Genomic DNA, 23574 nt, shown 5'->3' on the forward strand with positions numbered 1-23574 from the left:
CACAAACCCGCGTCCCCTGCATCGGCAGCCGGACTCTCAACCACTGCGCCACCGGGGAAGCCCTACTTTCACTCTTTTCATTTTCAGATAAGTGCATTTAGGGCCCTAGCTGTTCCCTCCCGAGACTTGCAGCCCCAGCCCTGGGCTGGGACCTGGGACTCTCACTGCCTGGCTCTGGCTGCTCCCCAGGAGGGTGCAGGTCTCGGGAGGGAGGTGGAGGGCGTGGGATCACATGCGGCACCCAGCCCGCAGGCCTCACTTGCCCCAAATCCCGAGCAGCAGGGGTGGCCCTGGACCTAGTGCCGACCAGAGGCTCGGAGACAGCAACCGCTCTCCCCACAGAGACACTGCCGCTCCCCATTGGTCCTCCTGCCCTGAAACTAGAGGCTCCGGAGTGAGGACGGAAGCCCCCCACGAGGGAGGGCAGAGGGTGGGGCGCCGCAGCGGCCTTGCCCGACGCCGCCTCAGCTCCCTTCCAGTGGTCAGGGGACTGGTCACTCACGTCCCGTGAAGGCACCTGGAACCACGTGGAACCACTGACGTATCTTCTGTCCTCTTCCGGGGCACAGCTGCGTTCTAACATTACGCTTCGGAAGCCGTGAGCCGAGCGTGGCCTCAGCGATGGAGCTCCCTTGGAGACTTGCTGAGATCCACACACTCGCTGGGTGTGATGCACGCCCACTTCCGTGAATGTTCCGTGTCTGAGAACCACGTGTCTCTTCCGGGCCATGTTGTGGTGGTGGGTACAGAATCACACACACGCCATAGACTGTGCGTACATATATGCGCATGTTACACATCATTTACTCTACCAATATACATATACATTACACACATTGTACCTAAAGAAACATATTGCACACGACTTACACATAAACACATGTATGTGCAAGTTATGCATAATATATATGTATAATATATAATATGTATTTATAGAGAAATACACACACGCATAGTACGTAGGTAAACATGCACACACACGCCACACAGAATGACCTCAATCCTGTTGGCTGCGTTATTCAAATTCCGCCCTATTTTTCTTCCGCTCCTTGATTCCTTGATTTCTGAGAGAAAAGTCTCAAACATTACTGTGAATTTGCCCACTTCTCCATGAATTTCTATCAACTTTGGATTATATATTTTAAAAGGTATTGTTCTAGGTGGATAGCAGTTCACAGAAGTGCTGCCTTCTTGAAGGACTTATACCTTTTCCCACTCAAATACTCCCCTTTGTCCTTAAAAGGACAAACTCGAGCCTTGGGTTCTGTCCTCTGCTGGACCTGTCTCCCCAGTGTTCCTTTTGGGAGTGTTTGCTAGGATGCATCCCTTGTGCTGTCATCTAGTACATGTGTCTTTTGGGTGATAGAGAAAAACATATAGAAAAGAAGAGAAATTTTTAAATTTAGTTTTTATCCCAATATGACTCACAATTTGTGCCATAATTGCTTCCTGCCATTTTATGTGAACCATCTCCTATTGATATTTTTTCTTTCCTTGATTTGGTCGTTCCTTTTGTTTCCTCCAGTGGTTTGACATTATTCCTCTCTTTCTATCCTCTGGAGGTCACCCTGGGCCTGTGATAGATACACTTACAGGTCCCACCGCCTGCGTTTCTCTCCCAGCGCTACGCCCGGTCAGTATCTATTTCTTCCTCATGAGCAAGAGGAGACCTGCGCTGCACTTGGATTCTCTGCGTTTGTTCTCCTGCCGGCTCCCAGGGAGACCAGCTGGGGTTTCAACAAGAAGCTATCATTAAAATTTCTTTTTATATTATGCCTCAACAATGGCAGGACTTGGCCCTACATTTACTGGTTCCTTTGCTTCCACAGAGCTCAGTCTGTGCATGCGTGCATGTGTGTGTGTGTGAGTGTGTGTGTGTGTGTGTTGGACTAAATGTTTGTGTTCCTCCCACAAATTCCTACATTGAAGTCATAATCCCCAGTGTGACTGCATTTGGAGGGAGGACCTCTAAGGAAGTAGGGTTAAATGAGGTCATAAGGGTGGGGCCCTGACTTGATAGAATTAGTGCCCCTATAAGAGAAGAACCAGAGCTCCCCACCTCTCTCCTACACACTCCAAGGAAAGGTCACCTGAGGACAGAGTTCAAGGTGGCTGTGGCCAAGCAGGGGAGAGCCCTCACCAGAAACCGCCCTGCCCACACCTTGATCCCCCACTTCCAGCCTCCAGAACTGTGAGAAAGTGAATGTTCCATCTGTGGTGCCTTGTTCTGCAGCCCAAGCTGACCAAGACAGTGTGTTTTGCTTTTCTGTAATTCATCTTTGTGAAATTCTTTCAGAAAGGGTGCATGAGGAACATACTTTCTGGGTCCTTATGCTTCTAAAAGGTCTTTGTTTGGTGCTGCCACGTGAACACTAGTTTGGCTGGATATGAGATTCGAGATAAAAAACCAAGGCCCCCACAGTGGCTGAGCGCCTGCAGGGTAGGGGGCCAGGGGGGAGGCTCAAGGGGCTGAGTCCCAAGCTGGGGGCCGGAGCCGGGGTCTAGGAAATGAGGAAGAGGTAGTGTGTGTGTGTGTGTGTGTGTGTGTGTGTGTTGGGGGGGTGTTGATTGGAGGAGAAATCATGAGTTTGGACCGGAGGGGCTGCAGGCTGTCCACAGGAGACCCCCTCAGGCCCCAGGAAGCTTGGCTGTGGGCTGGGTGAGGTCTTGGTGACCCAGACACAGCCCCTTGACCACTGCTTGTGTCTATAACTTTATTTGAGGGAAGCACAGAAGAGGCGGGCGAGGCTGGTGTAGGAAAGTGGATTTAATGTGGGGTTTTCACGACATTCCATGGCTCCTGATGGCCTATGAGTCGCTGATGCTGAACTGGGTGGCCCCTCAGTCCACACCTACCGCCCGCTCCTCCCGGGCTCTCAGGGTGGGGGTTGGGGGCACCCTGTGCAGGAGAGCCCCCGCCCGCACGGGGCGTCTGCGTCCTCCCCGCCTGGGTCCCGGGGCAGCACACAGGTAGAGACCTGTGCATTTCGGGAGGAGGCCGGAGCTTGCCTGCGCCTCCTGCGCTGCTAAGGGGCTCAGCCCTGACAGCCAAGGGAAATGGGTCCCATGGTGCCCCGCCCCAGGCCAGGCAAGGGGCTGAGTTAGGTCCCGGTGGAGGCCCTCTCGGGGGTGTGGGCCTGAGCAGGAGGCCACAGGGGAACCCCGACTCTCCAGGAGGTGCCAGGCTTGGGTGGAGACGCCTCTGATGGTGGACATGCTGCTCACAGGATGTGGCCGGGAGGGTGTCCACTGGCCGCCAGCAGGCTCGGGAGATGCAGTGTTGGCTGGTGGAGTCCCCGTGGCCACCTCAACCCTGAGGCCCTGCCTCGCGGCCGGAGCCCACCTGCTCCCTGCTCAGCTCTCCTCCCAGGGCACCCCGAAGCCTCCCAGTTCAACAGCTGGGCAAGAGGGGCTGCTGATGCGGGCGGGCCGTGGGCGGAGCAGCTCTGCCGGCCCCTGCAGAGCTGCCCGGGCTGCGTCCCCAGGTTAGTAGTAGGCCCCGAACAAGGCGGCCACCTTCTGGAGGATGGCCTTGTGGTTGGCGTACAGTGGGATGCGCTCGTCCACCACCTGCCACCGGATGGACACCCCCGCGTCGCAGGAGTACAGGTGCTGCGAGGACAGGGGTAAGATCCTGACTCCCTCCTGAGCCAGCCCTGCCCCACCCAGACACCCCGAGACTACAGACGTCAGGGGGTGACAGGGACCCCACGACCTGGCTCCTGGCCCTGCCACAGGCCTGGCCAATGGCCGCGTGCTTTATCCTTCTGCACAGGCACAAATCAGAAAATGCCCACAAAGCCTTAAAACCCCTTGAAGGAGGAGAGAGAAGAGGTGCAGCCTTGTTCTGGGGTTTTCTGTCCTGCAGACACAGCCCGGGTTTTGTTCCCTGGGACTTCCTGGTCCCAGTTCTGGATTAGGGATACGTAGGACTGATCTAAGTACTGGGGATGGCAACCCCACATAAGTGCTGGAACCAGCCTCCCCTGGGTGTGAGCCTGGAGGCCCCCAAGGTTCCTGGCCAGCCCCGACTGTGCCCCAGCCTCCTTCTGCTGCCCTCTGGCCTCTCCCGGATGCCCCCTTGGTACCCTCTGGGCACAACTCTGACCCACGCAGCTCCCACTCTCTGGTCCTGGCCAGCTCTGGCCCCAGGCCCCGGAACCCCTCAGACCCCTCCCTATAGACCCTGAGGCTCTCTGGAGCACTGATCCCCCGGTCCCCGCATTCCTCAGAGCCTGAGACCCAGGCCACATACAGAGTTCAGCCTCTTCAGCTCCACGTCGCTCTGGTCTGGAAAGTGGACGCTCACGGCCACCGTCTCGATCCAGGCGTTGTCTGTGTTCCTTGGGTCATCCACGTACCCTTTGTACACCTGGGAGGCAGCACAGGTGTGAGCTGTTTCGCCTGATGGACCCCTGAGGCCCCCGGCTTTCTCCCAGAGGAAGGGGCCCCATGCTTTCTCTGCAGCCGGTCCAGGTCTGGGATGTTCTGAGCACAGCTGTCCACTGCACCCAAGCCCCTCCTGGCTCTCCCCCATCCCATCCACCTGCCCCCAACACCACCTTCAGCCTGACTGACACATCGTGGGGACCCACAGCCTCACTCATCTCCCTTCTGGTCTCTGGCCTGCTACCCAGACCTGCCTCGACTGTCTTTGGGAGGATTAAAAAGAGCCAGTGGACCTCAAAACATTACGCAAAGTGAAAGAAGCCAGACACCAGAGGCTGCACGCTGTGTGATTCCACCTATAATAACCGTCCAGAGCAGCAAATCCACAGAGACCGAAAGCAGCCTCACGGGTGCCCGGGGCGGGGGAGGGGAGGGAGTGACTGCCAACGGGTATGGGCTTCCTTTCGGGGTGATGGGATGTTCTGGAACCAGACAGAGGTGGTGACCACACCACGCCGTCTGTGTACTAAATACCACTGAACTGCTCACTTCAAAGTGGTTCCTTTTCTGTTGTTTGGATTGTACCCCGACAAATAAAGAAGTTTATTTCTACAAAGCAGAGAAAAGAGAGATGGCAGTGCTCCCTGCGGGGCTGCAGGGGATAAGCCTGTGAAACTGCTTGGTTTGTAGGGCAAAACCGTAAACGTCAGCCATTGCCTATTGCATCCTGAGACGCCGCAGAGACAGAACCAGCAACGACTCGGATGCCCACTTGGAGGACTGTTTAAAGAAATCATGGCACAAAATATTAGGTGGTCCTGAAAAAGAGCGAGGTGGATTCGGAAATGTGGACCTAAAAATATGGCCTTTGCAAATTAACTGAAAAGCGAGTTACGTCTTTGTGCCCAGCTGTGCTCAGGGCAAGAGGGAGTGTGGGCCGGACACCAGGCGTGCCCCGGCCCCAGGGCGGCAGAGGCCGTGGCCCCCCACTTGATCTCGGGAGGAGCAAACCGAGACAGAGAGAGAAGGCGAGGGGCCCAGAGCCGCGGCCACGTGGAGCCAGGAGGCTCCCCAGCTCCACGCTGCCCGCCCTGCAGCTGTCACGACCTGCACCTTGGGGCCCCAGATGCACAGGTGTGAGCAGAGCAGAAAGATGACCTCACCTCCATGCCCTGCGTCAGCAGGCTCTCGAAGGAAGGCCAGAACTCTCTCCGGAGGACCTGCTTCAGCTTCCGGGGCAGCGTCTCTCCTGGTTCCCGGGAGCCCTGAGCAGAGAGGGAGGAAGGGGCGGGTCAGCACGGCTGTCTGGGGACCTGCTTCCTCTGGCCACCTGCCCAGCATGGGCAGCGGGCCAGCCCCCTGGAGCCACAGGCGGACGAGTGTCTGACAGCAGCTGCCTCGGGGCTGGAGTGACATTGCCCAGAGCCCAGAGTCCACGTCAGCCCGCGGGGCAGGAGGGTGGCCCAGCCTTGAGGCGCGCAGGGCACTGTGGGGAGGCAGCCCCCTGACCTCCACCACCCTGCGCACCAGCTGGGCTGTGTCCTGTCTGCGTGCATCCCTGTCCCCGTGTCCAGCCTCTGCTCTCGCACACCAGGCTCCCGGCCACTCCCGACGCCCCAGACACGGGCCTGCACCCGCACTCCCCTCTCCATCCATCTAGGGGACTCTCTCAGTCCACATCACGTCCATCCACGTAGGCCCTGGAGACGCCCTAGCCCCTCGCTGGGGGGGGGGGGGGCTGGCTCTCGGGGACACAGGGACACAGCTCAGAAGATGCCCGTCGGCAGGAGAGACCTAAGTGCCAGAGAGGGAGGCTGAATGCTGCCAGAGAGCCCGTGGGAGGAGAGGGCCGGGCCTGGGCTCAGAGCCGCGCTCCCTCAGCTAGAGGGCACAGGGGCTATGGCTGCAGGAACGAGAGCCGCCCAGGGCCCTGGAATCCTGGTTGGGGTCTGAAGACCCTCAGTGGCACCACTGCCCCCCACACACCCATTAACTTGCTGTCACAGCAGAGCAGCAGCTGGGCCACCGGGTGGGGGGTGGGGAAACCCGACGGCCTCTTGCTGAGCTGGGCGAATCACGGACTCCCGGGTACAGGCTCAGAGGAGGGGACCCCGGACAGAGCTGCACCCAGAGACCAGCCGGGGGCCTGGTGGGCGACACGGTCCTCCTGCCAGGGTCAGCCTACTCCAACCCCAGAGCAGTGACAGGGTCGTGGCAGGCAGAGGGCAGATTGACGGGTCAGAATCTGAGCGGTTGGGCCCTCTTGGATAGGACAGGCCCAGGGCCTTCCACACCCCAATTCTGTCACCACAAGGCCTCTGGGGTGCACGCCAGCCTTCAGTCCTGCAAGGAGTTGCTGCCCTTGAGCTGAGGTCCTGTGCACTCCTGTCCCCAGCCCCAGGCTCAGCTCGGGCCCCAGGGCTAGGGGCAGGTGCGCGCCTGAGACACCCACCTGGGAGCCACGTCTGACCCCAACCCCTGAGCTCTGCAGGGAGACCCAGTCTAGCCTCCGAGGCAGCCCCAGCCCTGGGCCTGCTGACCCCCGGGATGCAGTACGTGCTCAATTAGTGCTTACACTCCGAAGAGCCCCGAACCCGTTTTCACAACCGCAAAACAAGGTACTAGGAGGGAGAATTCCCTCTAAAAGGCAAGGACCGGCCTCTGTCATTCAGAACCAAGGATCGAGTCTGAGCTGTGCAGGGCAGCGACCACAGGCAGGTGGTGCTCCTTCGCTGGATGGAAGGCACAAAGGCGCGCAGGGCCCCGGGACGGTGGGCGCGGGCTCACCCCGGGCAGCACCCAGTGCTCTGAGAGGGAGCGCTTCACCACCAGCACCTCCAGCATCTTCTTTATGCCCTTCCTGCAGATGGCGCCGTCCTGGTTCCGCCTCCAGCTGCAGGAGGGACGGGCTGATGTCAGCCCCTCCCCCGCTGTGGGGGAGGCCAAGGCACCCCCCACTCCTGAGCACCTGCTCCAGGGGCACAGAGATAGTAACCACCGCTCCCATGACTGCTGGTCTGACTAGAACGGGTAGGCCTTTTGGGAGAGTATTTTTCTATCAAAAGCCTTAAGGAAGCACGTGCCCTGGACCCAGCCCTTCCACCTCTGGGACTCTTTGGAAATGACGGGTAGATGGATATGGACTTTCATGTTGTCTGCGTAGTGAGCCCTGGCCCTGGCTTTGTCCCTCCCCCAAAGGGCCTCTGAGGGAGGGGGACCCACAGGGAAATGAGGGCAGCCTGGGGGCAGGAAGGGCCTGGGCTTTCCTAGGGGCATAGACGCTCCTGCCCTGTGTTTTGGGGCGCGCCCGTGCTTATCCAGGCCACTACGGGGTAGGGCGCGTGGCGCACACTGTGTGCTCATCCGGGGCTACTCACCGGGTGACCACGGGCTGCAGCGTGTGGTTGGGGCCAAAGCAGCTGAGGTCCCCACGCCCGCGCAGCCCTGTGCGGCCCATGGGGTTCCTGGGCGGACAGGGGTCTGCTCAGCCTGACGCCTGCAGCTGGAGAGCCAGGCCAGGGCAGCAGGCGGGGCCTCTGACGGTTCCGCCCACACCTGCCCCGGCCCAGGATGGACGGGAGCAGGGAGGAGGCCACCGTATAGAGCCCTGGAGAGGACCCCCGACACCCACGGGCCCCTTGACCGGTCTGGCTGACTCCGCATCACCCACTGGGGCTGTCCACCCCGAATCCTGTCCCTGGGGGACTCCAAGGCTTCAGGTCACCTTGGCGTGAGTTGGAAAGGAAAGGGGTCTCCTTGGGAGCAGAAGCCCAGCCCCACCGCAGACCCCCCCAGAGAGCGCCTGACCGACCATCGTGCTGCGTCCGAGGGCCTCAGCCGGCCTGTGACCTGGCACCCGACGGTCCCCCCAACCCCGCCGTGACACTCCGTCCTGCTCTCGTCCTGAACACCACGTCCCCCTAGTCCCCTCCCCTGTCCAGGGCTGGAGACGCTCCTGGTCACGTCTGTTCTCCTGCCCCACCCGTCTCCCACCACCTCCTTCCACAGCCTCTGCTCCCTGTTCCAGAACCTTCCCCAGAGGCCCACCACACACCTCCTCCCCCGGGTGCCCTCAACGACCGCCTGCTCCATGGAGCCCCCACGTCCTGGCCATCTGTGGTCCCTCCGCAGATGCTGACTGCCCCTCCCTCGGCCTCCGCCCTGTGGTGCCGCTTCCCCAGCAAACCCCATCAAGGAGGCCCTCTGACCTCCAAACCCCAGGCTGGCACACAGTAGGCATCCACTAAGTGCTTGCTGGGCCTGACGCCGTGGGTCACCTGACATCTTTATGCTGATTCTTCACCTGTACAGTGGGGCTCAGTGCCCGTCCCTACAGAGAACAGACCTGGAAACACCTCCGTCCCCTACACGTAACCCCAGGGGCCCTTTAACAGCTCCCCCGCTTCATTCTCACGATCGGTGCAGCTGGCAGCCGGGCGGTCCACGTCTTACCCCATTTCCACACCACAGGAACGGAAGCCGTAAAGGTTACATCAGGGGACGAGGGCGCAGCGCCCAGGCCAGCAGGACCGGCCCACGGCCCCCACCTCCCCACGAAGGAAACGCCTTATGTGGGTGTTTCTTTTCTTCCATATTTTGTTTGTTTTTATCAGAAAAGCGCCCATATTGCCGGAGAGGAAACCTGACCCCAGAAGGAAACCCCCAGAGGCCGCGGAGAAGGGCCAGGCTGCACTCACAGAGGGAGCCCATCCTGCACAGCGTAGACCCCATGGAAGCTGCGCCGGTCCAGGCATCCATCCACCGCGTTGTAGTTGATCCTGGACAGAGGCTCCAGGGCGCTGGGAGCGAGAGGAGAGGTCGCGTCCCCGACAAAGATGGCGGGACGCAGAGCAGCCGTGGTGAGCCCTCAGGGGGTCCACCACGAGGGCCCCTCCCCGGCTGCAGCCCTCCCAGCATGGCCCAGCCCCCAGGGAGGACGGGCCACCCGTCCAGGCGGGAAGCAGGGCACTCACTCCCCCACAGGGTCCACCAGGTCCTTGTTTTTCCTGTCGGCCGTGTAGAAGGGCGGGCTGTAGATAAGGAACTCCGTCTGCACGACACGGGGGCTCCCCTCAGTCGATCACCACCCCAGGTCAGCTGGCACCCTGGACGGCTGACCTCAGAGCCCAAGACCCTGGGACGGCCCAAAGGGCCTGGGAGCCCGAGCTCAGCAGACCTGAGGATGCACACACCCGGCCCAGCCCCCAGGATGGGGGTGAGGGGCTAGGCTGGGCTCTAGAGGGGAGAAGAGGTCCCAATGGCAGACTGGGGAAGAGTAACAGCCTGGAATATTCCAAGGAAAACTAGAGAGAAGACCGGGGGGGGCACCCACATGCCTCAACCATCTCTCCCTCTCTCTCTCCACCTCCAGCCTCCCCGGCACTCAGAAACAGGGCAGGGACCGTTCACTGGGGACAGGGGGTCGGAAAAGCAGGGCAGTCGGCTGTGTGTGGATGGAGGCCCACCAGCGTCCTGGCTCAAACCCCAGCTCCATCCCCTCTGGCCACGTGGACCGCGTGCCTCCGTTTTCTCATCTGTTGTCATGTCCCTGTGAGGCCGCAGCGGGCTCATCCCGCCCAGGGGGCTGGACTGCTTCCCCCCAGGACACCGGGCCCCTGCAGCCTGGTGGACGCGGCAGAACAGGCACTCACCTCCCAGGGCACCTTCTCGTTGGGCACTGGGAAACGCTGGACGGGGCAGTTGGGGTAGAGGAGGTGCCTGGCATCCACGTGGTAGGCGTCGCCCGGGTCCTCCACCTTCAGCCCGCCGTCCAGCTCAGGGTCCCGCCCCACCGAGGCCTTCTGGGGTGCTGGGAATGGGAACAGCCCCACGGAGCTGAGGGCAAAGCTGGGCCCGGACTTGGGTTCCAGGCGCGCAGGACGGGGCCATCCTCTATGGTCCTTTCCCCCAAACTTCTGGGCTGCCTCTACCTCCCCAAGCCTGGATTGCATGCCAGCCCCAAAGAGGGTACCCTCCCCAGGGCCCCCAGCACTGCGGCCCAGGAGGACAGAGACCTGGGGGCAGGCAACCACCACCTTGGACAGCTCCCAGCAGAGCTCTCAGTAATTAGCTGGACGCACAGGCCCTTATGGAAGCTTGGCCAGCGGAGGAGAACACACTGCTCCTTCCGGGCCAGCAACACCCCAGGAGGGTTACTCATGCCCATTTCCTGGCCGACTGCAAATGTAGGAACAAAGACTTGCTTTCTGTCACCCAGTCGACGTGACTGGGTCTCGGGTATCTGCTGGAGCTGCCCCCACTTTGTAGCTTGATGCACAGGAGGATGGGGCTGTGGGCCAGGCAACCTCTGGAAGTCCCCAGCCTGGTCAAGCAGGGGACTTGGCCACACTCTGCACATGTATCTGTGGGGTGGGCCATGCTCCCCGAGGCACTGGGCCTGCTGCATCTCCTCCCCACGGACCCCCGGACGCAAAAGAGCACAGGTGGTAGAGACCAGCAGCTGGTACAGCCACCCACTCACCCAGGGTGGGGACGCCCTCCTCCGAGCCAAAGCCGCTGTCCCTCAGGGCTTTCACGATCCAGTGCAGCGCTCTGGCCGTCTGGGCCACCTGGAAGGCACGTCCCAAACAAGATTTGGTCAACACCTGCCCCCACACGGAATGCCCAGCTCCCACCCACCCTGTTCCACTGTGTCGCAAGGCACAGGCCCTGCGGCCCGAGCGCCCAGAGTGAGGAGGGGAACCCAGGGCAGGCCCACGGGGTTGGGGGGCACAGGGTCAAGGCACAGCAGGAGGGGCACGGAGGCCGGGGACCTGGCCTCTGCCTGTCCACCCCTCCTCGTCCTGGAGTCCCAAGGCCTCCCTGACCAAAGCCCCTGCATCCACCTCCTTCACTGTGCCTACTGAAGTACATTGTGACAATGAACCTTTATGTCTGTGCCTCCCCCTGACTGGGAATCCTCAAGGATGAGATAATGCCTGCCACCCTGACATTCTCAAGGCCAGCTTTGGACAGGCACGGAGGAGGCACACAGGAGACGTGGGATGGATGGATGGATGGATGGATGGATGGATGGATAGATGATGGATGGACACACAGATGGATAGAGGGAGGGAGGGATGGATGGATGGACAGTTAAATGGATAGATGAATGGATGAATGACTGGATGGATGGATGGATGGATGGATGACTGAATGGACTGGATGCATGAATGGATGGATGGACAGATGGATGGACAGATAAATGGATAGATGGATGAATGACTGGAAGGATGGATGGATGGATGAATGGATGGATGGATGGATGGATGGATGGATGGATAGACGGACGGATGGATGGATGGATGGGCAGATGGATCAATGGACGGTTGGGTGGATGGAGGGGCAGATGGATCAATGGACGGTTGGGTGGATGGAGGGGCAGATGGATGGTTGGGTGGATGGACGGATGGATGAACTAATACACATTACTGTCCCTCAGCATCACTCAGGCACCTGAGCCCAGCTGGCCTATGAGGCAATGACTCTTGGATGTGAGGCCACTCAGGGCTGCCCAGCTGATGGGGGGGCTGTCAGTGGACATTGAGGGGGGAGGGGCGGGTGGAGGCTGCTCTCCTGTTGCCCACCGGCCACCGCTCTCTCATCTGGAGCTGCTCTGAGACACCCACATGCTGCTTTCTGATGCTGCCCCTCAGTCCAGGACATCCATACGCACCCTTGCTGGCCCCGTGGCCTCCCTCCCTCCCAGCATAGCCGGCAGCCTGAGAAGGCAGCCAAGGGCTGTTAGTAATTTCCACGGCCCCCTCCCAGGTTCCAGGTGCCGAGTCTGGAGACAGCGGCGTCTCAGAGGACAGTTCCAAGGAGGCCCGGGGAAGGTCAAGAGTTTGCTCCCTCAGACCAGCCCCTGATGTGGCCGCCACACAGTGCGGCGTGGCAGAGCTCAGGCAGGGGAGCGTTTGGTGGAATTCTCTAGAGGACGGAGAAGGTGCCCCTGCCAGTTGGGAGCAATGGCCCTGATGTCACCGCCCCCTTCTCCTGGGTGGTTTCCCAGTATGTGCACTCTCAAAGCCACCACACCACAGAGCGACCTTCCAGGTCCTTCGGAGCTGTGCCCAGAAACAGAGGTCGCAGCCCGGAACCCACCTGCTCCTCTAGAGAGGCCAGTCTCTGCTCCATGGAGCTCGACTGCTTCAGATGTGCCATTTCCAGCAGGTCCACCATGGTGTCCACCCTGCAAGAGGACACAGCTGAGCCCCGCAGGCCAGCCAGGGGCGGGATGTGAAGGAAGCCTGGTGCCTCTTTGCAGGTGGGTGACCTGTCAGATCCAGCAGCCCAGGCTCTGTTGGCCTTAATTTCACGCATCTTCCTCTTAATTTGAAAGTATTTATACCATACGTTTCCGTATAGAATGAGCACCGCCTAGTGGCCCAAGGGGAAGATCTCGCAGCCAACGGATGCCCCCGGCTCACAGGGCTGCCCCAACAGCCCCGGGCTTTGCGGGGAGCATGGCTGGGCGAGAGGCGCAGGTGTGCAGACGCGCACACGCCTGGCTCATTGCCTCGATTTGCCACGAGTTCCACAGCCGAGTCACAATGGGGAAAGCTACCGCTGGGCACCACTGGGGACTTTGGAAGGAGGAGGGCGCAGCACCGTTGTCTGGGGGATCATTGTTTGGTCTCTGTCTTCTTTTGCTACAACATAGGAATTGCACCCAAGGCGGCCTCTGTTTGTATATGAAAAATACTTCCAAACGCTCTTGTCTTTTGCGCGGGGGGTTCCTGAGCTGTCTTCCCCCCCGCCCCCCGCCCGGTGCCGCGTGTGCTGTGTGACAAAGAGCAAACGTTTCAGGAACCCCGAGGGGACCGCCCTGGTCCCGTACTTGTCACTGATGTCCTGGATCTTCTGCTCCGGCCTCTGCTTCTGCTGGATCTGCTGGTCCTGCAGGTAGTTCTCCTTCAGGTAGATCTCCCAGGACAGGAGGGCCGCCTCCTCATTCTTCTCTAGCTTGTTCTCTGTCGGGGGAGGGGAGCCTCTGACCCACTCGGGGCCCCGCAGGGAGGGGCCGGGACCCTGAGGGGCCGGAGGAGCCAGTCCGCACCCGCCCCCAGTGGGCAGGGTGGGAAGTCGGTGGCCTGAGCGGTCTGCACGCCCACCGAGCTTCCAGAACTCTCCAAGGAGCTGCTGCCCCCACCCACCCCGGCTCCGCCGCAGACGCAGCTCTGGGATGAGGGAGACGGCAGCTTACTGAGCTGCTTGTGTCGCTTGGCGGGGACCTTCAGGATGACCCTCTTGATGAAGAGATGCAGGTGGTTGAGAAGGATGAAGGGGGGCGGCGCGGGGGGCCTGCCCTGGTACTCCTCGATCAGGTCATGGCGCTGGAACTTCCAGATCTGGTCCGTGCGCTCCTGGACCTGCTGGAACGTGTAGCTGCAGGGGCAGGAAGCACTGGTTACAGGGGAGCACGGGCCACCCAAACACGGTTACGAAAACACCCGTGTCCCTGCCCGGCGTGTCTGCCGTGACGGCCCATGAAGAGCACACATATCACCCAGGGGCGCAACTCCAGATGCAGGGAAAGGCAGCTGAACGGCCAGCCCCAGAATTCTGAGCTTCCTGGGAGCCAAGGGGAGAAGGAAGAAAGAAGACCTAGAGTTTAGGTTCTACAAACCTCGTTAGAGAGTAAAACAGAGCTGCCTGTGTTGGGAGAGGGACAGTGTCCTGCACTGGACTCTAAGAGGGGCTCGTCCCTTGGATCTGACAAACAGAAGGGACGGTGTCTTCAACAGCCTGACACATTTATTCTCTGCAACGTGTGTGTCTTGTGGATGGACGTCAACTGACCCGAATCCTTGCCAGAGAGGCCCTCGGAGGGAGGGAGGGAGGGAGGCCAGGCAGGGCCACAATGCAGCCCCTGCCCGCCGGCCTTCTGACCTCTCTGTCTCTATCACAGCCCAGCACAGGTCAGGGTCTCTCACTGTTCAGAACACGTGGTAAATCAGAAAGTGGCGACCTCATCACGCTAGCTGATGAAAGGGAAGAGAAACGGTGCCCAAACCAGGAATTAAGGGATTTTCACCAGGGTCACCACGGGTCCCAGGGGCCCTCCTGCAGAGGCCAGGAGGGGCGCTGAGGGGTTGGCGATGCCCTGAGCCATGGAAGGCAAATACAGGTGATCCTGCCTCGTCCGATTTTCAGTACGTGTGACACGCACCTCCACATCTAGGGTCGAGCTCGGCCAGGTCGCTGCCCCGCACCCCCTCCCTCAGGGTGGGAGGAGCCAGACGTCCACGTGCCCCAGCCCGCAGCCTCCGAGTACTCCGAGCGGCCCGTGCACTGGTCCCGCAGCAGCAGTGCCTTGACGGACTCGGCGGTGACCAGAGAGCGTGGCCGCACACGGTCCACCTGGGCTGAGCCAGGTCCCGGGTCCTGGGCTCCGCCCCGCCCGCACCCCAGGGGGATGGGGGGGAGGGCAAGGGGCGTGCCCCCGGCCAGGCTGGCACAGGGCGCTTACTTGAACATGGCGATGAGGAGGTTAAGCAGCAAGATGTTGGTGAAGAGAAGATAGAGGCACAGCAGGGTGACCGTCAGCCACTCGGGGAAGGCGGGCTCCCGCTGGGTCGCGTCGATCTCGGGGCATTTGGGCTTGTAGGGGTCGGTGCCATTGGGGCTGCACTGGTCCAGGTTGAAGTTCACGCCTGTGACGGGAGTGAGGGGGCAGGTGAACCAGGAAAGCCGAGTGGAAGCACAAGGGTCCTCGGGCAATGACCCCGCAGACCTGGACACCCCCACATCTGGGTGACCTCAGCTGTCAGCTCAGGCGTGAGGGCAGCCCAAAGAGGGGCAACCATCTACACCCAAGCATCCTCCGGGCAGGAAGTGCGGCTGCCAAGGGAAGCCCGGGAGCCAGACCTGTACTCCAGGTGGGCACGTGCCCCTGTCCAGATCCAGCCATCCCACCAGGGCACTTTCTGGGCCCCAGGCGGGGGCAGCACCAGGAGGGGCTGTCATCATAAGACACAGGTCCCAACCCGGGGGAGCAAATTGCGGTGGGAAAGAATTCAAAGAGGAAATGAACAACCATCAAAAAGAGAAGGGAGACACAAGAAAGGAAAAACGCTGCAGAGGCAGCATTCCTATATGTGGAACGAGCGATTACCAAACAAAATGTAGCCACACAACTGCAGACAAGTAAAGGATAATATTTATCCTTTATTATAATATTTGTAATATAATATTACAAAACATAAATATATATCCTGTTTGTGCATTTAAAAATCTCTGAGAAAATATACTCAGTTAATAGTGGTTAACTCTGGGAGGTGGGATTATGAACATTCTTCTTTATACTTAACTTGAATTTAAAATTTTTTTAGCAATGAGTATGCACTGTTCTGTAATCAAATATATTTTTGAAAGTGCTACTAATTTTCTAAGATAGAAACTCATTATAATAGCTAGAAATACCTATATTTTTTTAAAAAAGAGATCAAATCAATAAAATAACCTTCCATTTTAGTAAAGTAAACCCAGAGCAAGCAGAAGGAAGGGAATAATTAAGAGCAGAATGCAAATAAATGAAATAGAGACAAAAACAATAAAGAAGATCAACACAACCAAAATCTTTTTCTTGGAAAAGATGAACAGAATTACAACCTTTTAGCTAGACTGATGCAGAAAAAAAAAAAGACTCAAATGACTAAATCATAGCTGAAAGAGAGGACATTGCAACCAACCTTACAAAAACGGAAAAAACTATAAGGAAATACTACCAAAAAATTGTATGCTAACAAATTAGATGACTTAAAAAAAATGGAAAAATTCCTAGAAAGACACAAACTACCAAAAGTGACTGAAAAAGAAGTAGAAAATATAAATAGACCTATAACAAGTAAAGATATTGAATGTGTAATTTTAAGACTTCACACAAAGAAAAGTCCAGGCCTGGATGGCTTCTCTGGTGAATTCGACCAAATATTTAAAGAATAATGAAGACCAATCCTTCATAAGCTTTTCCAAAATATAAGAGAGGAGGGACTACTTTCTAAGTGATTCTATGAGGCCAGTATTACTCTCATACCAGAACCAGACAAAAACATTACAAGAAAAGAAAACTACAGACCAACACCCTTTAAGAATATAGATGCAAAAATCCTCAACAAAATGCTAGCAAACTGAATGCTGCAACGTATAAAAAGATTTACACACCGTGACTAAGCGAAATATATCCCAGGAATGCAAAGTCCGTTCAACATCTGAAGATCAATTAATATAAAACACCATATTAATAATATAAAGAAAATAAACCGTATGAACATTTCAATTGATGCAGGAAAAGCATCTGACAAACCTAACATCCTTCCACAATACACGCACTCAAGAAACTAGGAATAGAGGGGAACTGCGTCAACCTGGTGAAGGGTATTTACAAAAACCCATAGCTCACATCGCACTTAGTAGTGAAGGACTGAAAGCTTCCCCGACAATCAGGGACAGGATAAAGACATGTGTTCTTGATACGTTTCAACACTGTACCAGAGGTTCTAACCAGGATAATTAGGCAGGAAAAAGAAATAAAAGACATCCAGACTGGAAAGGAACAAGTAAAAGTGTCTCTATTTGCAGATGACATCATCATAGCAAATCTCCAAAAAGTGCGCTTAAAAACTATTAGAACTAATAAAGAAGTTCAGCAAGGTTTCAGGATACAAGTTCAATATACAAAATATAGTGTATTTCTATACACAAGCCGTAAACAATCCAATTAATAAAACAATTCTACTTACAGCAGCATGAAAAAGAATAAAACACTTAGGAATAAATTTAACAGAAGAAGTGCAACTTACACACTGAAAAATAAAAAAATATCATGGAAAGAAATGAAAGATTGAAATAAGTGGAAGACATCACATGTTTACAGTCAAAATCCTAGATGCTCTTTTTGGAAAAATTGATAAGATGACCCAAAAGTTCATGTGGACCCAAGGACCCAGAGGCCAAGACAATCTTGAAAAAAAGAACAAAGTTGAAAGACTCACGCTTCCTGATTTTAAAACTTACTACAAAGCTATACTAGCCAGGACTGTGGTGTTGGCACAAGGGTAGACACAGATCAACGGAATAGAACTGACAGCCTAGAGATAAACGCTTTCATTCATGGTCAGTTGATTTTTGACAAGGGCGCCCAGACAATTCAACAGGGAAAGAATAGTCTTTTCAACAAAGGGTTCTGGAACAACTGAATGCTTGCTGTAAAAGAATGACTCTTACATTGTATACAAAATTAATCGAAACAGATCAAAGGCCAAGAGTAGGTGCTAAAGCTATAAAACTTTTAGAATAACACCACAGGCATAAGTCTTCCTGACCTTGGCTCGCCCAAAAGCACAAATGATCAAAGAGATTGACAAGGTGAGTTTCAACACAACTGAAAACTTTTGTGTTTCAAAGGACAACATAAAGAAAGTGAAGAGACAACCCACAGAACGGCGAATAACTTGCACATCATATATACGATAAGGGACTGGTAACCATATGTAAGGAACACTTACAACTCGATGAAAAGACTAATACCCACTTGAAAAATGGGCAAAGGATAGAAACAGATATTTTTCCAAAGAAGATGGCTCAGAAATCACATGAGGAGATGCTCGACATCATTGGCCATCAGGGAAGTGCAAATCAAACCACAGTGAGAGAACTTCCCGCCCAGTAGGGTGGCTAGAATCAAAAAAGACAGATAATAACAAGTGTCGGCGAGAATGTGGAGAGATTGGAACCTCATACATGGCTGGTGCAGCTGCTGTGGGAAACAGTCTGGCAGCTTCTCAAAAAGTGAGACACGGAATTACCATGTGACCCAGCCATTCCACTCCCAGGTACGCAGCCAAAAGAAATGACAACGTGTCCACACAAAAGTTTACAGAAAACATAGTCACATTAGTCAGAAGAGCCAAAAAGTAGAAACCACTCAGATGTTCACCAACCTATGGATGGATAAACAGAACACAGCAAATCCAACCGGTGGAATATTGTCTGGCAACAGAAAGGAATTAAATGCTGACACAGACCACTGTACGGACGACTCTTGAAAACATTATGCTAAGTCAAGAAGCAAGACACAAAAGACTACGTGTTACATGATCTACTTTATATGAAATGTCCAGAAAAGGCAAGTTCTATAGAGACAGAAAGTCGGTTAGAGGCCACCTACGGTTGAGGGGGGGGAAGGGAGTGACTACTACTGGGCGCTGGGTGTCTCTTTGGGGCGATGCAAATGCTCTAAAATTAGATTCTGTGAATGCACTAAGGACCACTGCAGCGGACACTATACCGCCGAGCCTCACGGCAATGTGAATTAGGTCTCAATGAAGCTCTTCAGGAGAACAAGCTCAGTACACAGAGCGAGTTCTCTGTGTCCAGAGAAGGAGGACTTATTTCTGACTGCAGTGGGAGGAACAGAAAGAATAGGGCAGCATTTAATGCTGGGGGGTGGGGGTCAGCTGATGCCCCAGGGCCCCATCTCCCCGAAGCTGCGAGGTACGGCTCAGGCTCTGCCAGCTGGCGCCCTCCCTGCTCAGCTGGACCCAGCGTGCACCTGTCTCTTTCGGCCACGGCCCCCAGGCCCTCCCTGCCCCACTTCTGTGAGCTTGCAGGACCCCCGCTGGGCTGGCCCCTCTTTTCCCAAGGCTGTCAGGGCCCATTGTACCGTCGATGTAGGCCGGGATCTGCCCGAAGATGGTGAGATACGAGTGGTAGACGACCCCCCGGAAGATCCACTCCGCCCGCCTCTCGTTGTGGATGAGGATGGCCTGCTTGGCCACCCCGAAGGACACGACCCACACGGCCAGCAGGAAGAGGAAAAAGAAGACGTCCTTCATCTGCGGGGACAGGGAGACACCAGGCTGCAGCCCTACACCCTCACTGCCCACAGGCGGGCTCCTGTGTGCCCTGCGGCGGAGGGGGACGCCATCGACGCCCACGGCATGGACGCCTAGAGCCAGGAGCTCCGGGCGAACAGCCCTGGGGCGGCCCCAACACCTCAAAGGTGCGCTGGGCACCCCTGAAGTGCAGGAAGGGTCCAACGTGACCATGACCCAGGAGGGGAGTGATAGGAGCTGTAACCGGGATCAGGAATGAGCTGTGGAGATCAGGCAGGGCTGCCTGGAGGAGGCAACATACAGGCAAAGACCCGAGACGGGCGTGCCCGGGGGTGGGAGCCCGAGGGGCAAGGCCGGGACTGGGGATCTTACGGGGTGTGCCGAAGCCCTGGGGCGCCTCACTTGCAACTGGCGTCAGGGGCCCCTTGTCCCCTCACCATCCGCTTCACGATGATGATCTTGGGCCCCAGCGTCTTGCTGATGGTGAAAATGTGCATCAGACGCAAACAGAACATGATGAAGTCCAGGGAGAGGACGATGCGCCCGGGGTACAGCAGCGAGGGGATGAGCCTGGCCGGGCAGAAGCAGGGCCTCAGCCGGCCACCCCCAGGGCCTGCCCCAGTCCAGGGAGAGGACGATGCGCCCGGGGTACAGCAGCGAGGGGACGAGCCTGGCCGGGCAGAAGCAGGGCCTCAGCCGGCCGCCCCCAGGGCCTGCCCCAGTCCAGGGAGAGGATGATGCGCCCGGGGTACAGCAGCGAGGGGACGAGCCTGGCCGGGCAGAAGCAGGGCCTCAGCCGGCCGCCCCCAGGGCCTGCCCCGGTCCAGGGAGAGGACGATGCGCCCGGGGTACAGCAGCGAGGGGATGAGCCTGGCTGGCCAGAAGCAGGGGCCTCAGCTGGCCGCCCTCAGGGCCTGGCCCCAGCCTCCTGCTCACCTGCCCCAGTCCAGGGGCAACCCCGGGACCCCAAAGTACTAAAGCTGGGTGTGAGCTCAGGGGCAGCGCCTCCCGGAGGGTCTAGAAGCCCAGCCACGGGCAGAGAAGCCAGGCCGCGTGGGCGTCCCGGGAACCAGAGGCTGCGCCGGGCAGTCTCGCCTGGTGGAGAAAGCGGGTCACGGCAGGGCAGACACGCGCAGCCTTGACGGGCAGTGGAGAGGTCAGAGCCCCAGGCTGGGATGCAGGCGCACGCATGCGGCAGCCACCTGCAGTGACAGAGCCCCGAGTCTCCGCCCTGGTTCCCTCACCGGCCCCGGGCGGGGGCAGGGCACCCTCGGGACAGATGCGTCCAGAGAGGAGCTGAGCCTCGCGGGGGTCCCTGGCCTGTGGCCTCATCCAGAGCCAGCCCTGTGGGGCGGCTGCCTCAGACGGGACGGACGGGGCGGGCGCAACACGGGGAGCTGCTCACCGGCAAATCAGCCCCGCCATGAAGAGCAGGATAGCACAGATGTCCAGCTTGTTCCAGAAATCGCTGAAGTACAGGAGCGCCATCTTCATCAGGCCACACTCGTCCGGGTCGTAGAAGAGCTGGGGGGTGGGGGGGACACAGCGGGCCCAGTGCCTTATGCCTCTCACAGCCCCAGCAACCAGCAAACCACGGCCTCCTGGGGAGGGGCCACGGGCAGGACACGTGGCCTCCCTCGCCCCAGCCTCAAGCGAAGGCGTCAGGGGCCAGCTCCCCTCCCACAGGGCGTGCTTCCCGCCCCCTGCAGCGGCCCCCAGAGGAGGGAGAGACGGTGGAGGGACCGTGGCCCTGCTTGGCCTGCCCCGCGGGAGTCCCCACCCCAGACCCCAGCAGCTGGGTGCGCGGGGCAGGCAGCCCCACGGAAGCAACCGGGTCCCCTCCCTGGCACCGCTGGGCAGACTCCGGGAGAAGGGTCTGCCCTCTGTCCTGGGGCTGCCCCAGTGAGGCTGGGGCCCAGGGACTGGGGGCTTCTGCTGCAGGAGGCCGTGCGGGACGAGGCGAGGCCCGCAGAGCCAGCGCGGCCCCAGGCCTGGCCGCCCGCCCTGCACCTCCTTCCTGGGGACCCTGACGGTGCCCTAGGGTCCCCCGCAGGCGGTGGCGTTGATGCCTGTGAGCTAAGCTGGCCTTATCTTGGGGCTCGTGGCTGCCAAGTGCAGAGAGCAGGGGCGCGTCTGAGCAGCGTCTCTCAGCGGGCCGGCCCCTCCCCACACCAGGGGCTCGTGGCTGCCAAGTGCAGAGAGCGGGGGCGCGTCTGAGCAGCGTCTCTCAGCGGGCCGGCCCCTCCCCACGCCAGCTGAGGCTCACGTTCACCGCTGCCTCCAGGTACTGGCAAGTGGGGACAGTGTGGGAACGGGGGGGCGGACAAGCCGTGAGGATCAGCCTTTCCCTCTGCCCCGGGCCTCCGAGGAGGCCTCTGAGCCCGGAAGGGGTCTTTGTTCACCAGGTCGTCTCACGGCGGGACTCAGGATGGGGCCTGGACCACGCAGGGCCAGCGTGGCCTCCAGGGGGCTGGACACTGTGGTGGGCCACCCCTCAGCACCTGACCGACCCCCGGGAAACACCCTGCCCACCGAGGGGAGGGGGCAACAGGAGCTCTGGGTCTAGAATCCTTGGACGGACGCTGCCATGCACCTCGACCCTCGGCCGATGTTAAGCTGTGGCCTCCTGTGCTGGCTCAGGGCGCTGGGGGTGCTTCTGGAGAATCACCAAACCCAAGAGCAGTCTCGGGACCCCACAGTTTGCAGTGCCCTTCACAGCGCGGCCGGGGTCTCACAGCCCCCCAAGTCCAGGAGGCCACGTGGTGAGGGCACCCCGTTTGGGGTGATTAGGGAGGGTTTCAAGCAAAAAGCAGCGCCTGGGGAGGGGTGGCCAGGTGGAGGAGGGGCAAGGGCCGGTGTGGCTGCTGGACCGCAGGCCGCCATTTCCAAGGGGCCCTGCCCGCTCTCAGCGGCCCCGTGAGTCTCGCCGGGGATGGCACTGGGCCAAGGGCCACCGGGAGAAAGTGCCCGAGCCCAGGGAGCTGCCCGGGGGCGGGAGGGTCAGTGGGTGGGGCTGGGGCTGGGGCTGGGCAGGGCCCCACCTGCCGCAGCTCCTCGCACACCAGGGAGCAGAGCCAGAGGTAGATGAGGCACTCGCAGCCCGAGGGCCTGGGCTGGAAGTCCACCATGAGCACGTAGGCGAAGAGGCAGAGGAAGGCGAAGTAGGACAGGATGTTCAGGTGGAAGACGACCACGGGCGCGCTGAAGAAGGCGCGGATGCGGGCCAGGCCCCCCTCGGCCTGCAGCCGCCTGTCCCTGGGGGCAGACACGGGGCGGGGCCGCGGCCGTGAGGCCCTGACGGCGACACAGGCCACAGCGCAGAGAAGGGAGGCCCGGGACCGCATGCGGCTGCTGCCCCTGCACGCGTGGCTTCAGCGGGGGCTCAGCCAGACGGCCCCACGAGGGGTCCCCAGAGGGCCCTCGGGTTCCTTTCGGGCTGTAACAAAATACTCAGGCCACGGTGGTGGTGCGGGCAGGGCGGCGCTCGGCCCCCCGCAGGTACTGGGGGACAGCAGGTCTCGGCCCGGGGGGCCCTCCCCCAAGCGTGGTTCCCCTACGTCCTGGGATCAGTGGCAGCAGTGAGGACCCCCGAGAGAGGGTGCTTGGGATGGAAGGTCCGGACCCCCGGGCCCCCAGCCCCCGGCCCCCACCCGCAGCCAGGCCGGCACCTGAAGGAGATGAGGCCCGTGTAGAGCAGCGGGAAGGCCAGCATGCACAGGGCCAGCTGCCAGAGCCCGTTGTCCACGCAGAGCTGACCCCACCACACCTTGGTCAGGAAGGCCTGCGGACACGGGCGCCGGTGTCAGCGCACGGGCGGCCCCCACCCCTGACCCCGTGCTCCCTGAGGCCGAGGAAGAGGCTGCCTGTGGGCAGGGCGGGGCCAGCTCTCCCAGACAGAAGGGGCGGAGAGCAGGGCTCAAGCCCAGCACTTCCGTCCCCCGTCTCCCACCAGCTGGCGCCTCTGAGCTCTCTCTGGGGTGGGGGTGTGGACAGGACCCCCTCCCCGCCACGTCCCTGGGATCCAGCATGGCCGGCACACGACAGTGCTGTGGATGTGGTGACAGCAGGAGGCTGTGCTCCAAGGAAGCACCAGGGTTCCGAGGGACACCACTGTGTGCCACGCCCGCCTTGTCGCCAAGGAAACGCCAGAGCGCCCGCACTCGGTGCTCCGGGAGGATGCCCCGCCCCCCACGTGCCCCTCGCGAGGCCCCAGGTAGAGGGGGCGGGCGTCCGAGTCCTGTCCCTGGGACCTCCTGGGGGCCTGCTGGGGGCTCCCACATAGGGCCCTCCTGTGCCGTCTGTGTGAGCGGGAGGCCGCGTCTGCCCCTGCAGCAGCGCGGCGGGTGTT

The 23574-nt window shown here is 59.1% G+C and overlaps 1 protein-coding gene across 1 annotated transcript in view; it reads right to left on the minus strand.

The window, feature by feature from the left end:
* Positions 1–2835: 2835 nt before the first annotated feature.
* The window catches only part of TRPM2 (transient receptor potential cation channel subfamily M member 2), a 49801-nt gene continuing 29062 nt past the window's right edge, over positions 2836–23574 (minus strand). The window contains exons 16-33 of the mRNA XM_082839920.1: positions 22895–23007; positions 22268–22481; positions 20632–20750; positions 19664–19796; positions 19055–19226; positions 14861–15044; positions 13595–13776; positions 13229–13361; positions 12493–12580; positions 10871–10958; positions 10041–10198; positions 9363–9439; positions 9087–9188; positions 7767–7853; positions 7177–7282; positions 5553–5654; positions 4256–4372; positions 2836–3612 (exon numbers count right to left, since the gene is read on the minus strand). Coding sequence (XP_082696046.1) covers positions 3487–3612; positions 4256–4372; positions 5553–5654; positions 7177–7282; positions 7767–7853; positions 9087–9188; positions 9363–9439; positions 10041–10198; positions 10871–10958; positions 12493–12580; positions 13229–13361; positions 13595–13776; positions 14861–15044; positions 19055–19226; positions 19664–19796; positions 20632–20750; positions 22268–22481; positions 22895–23007 — 2301 coding nt within the window. The 3' untranslated portion in view covers positions 2836–3486. The remainder of the gene's footprint in view (positions 3613–4255; positions 4373–5552; positions 5655–7176; positions 7283–7766; positions 7854–9086; positions 9189–9362; positions 9440–10040; positions 10199–10870; positions 10959–12492; positions 12581–13228; positions 13362–13594; positions 13777–14860; positions 15045–19054; positions 19227–19663; positions 19797–20631; positions 20751–22267; positions 22482–22894; positions 23008–23574) is intronic.

The sequence above is a fragment of the Leucopleurus acutus genome (genome assembly GCF_964270905.1).
Source record: "Leucopleurus acutus genome assembly, chromosome: 5".
Taxonomy (NCBI): domain Eukaryota; kingdom Metazoa; phylum Chordata; class Mammalia; order Artiodactyla; family Delphinidae; genus Leucopleurus; species Leucopleurus acutus.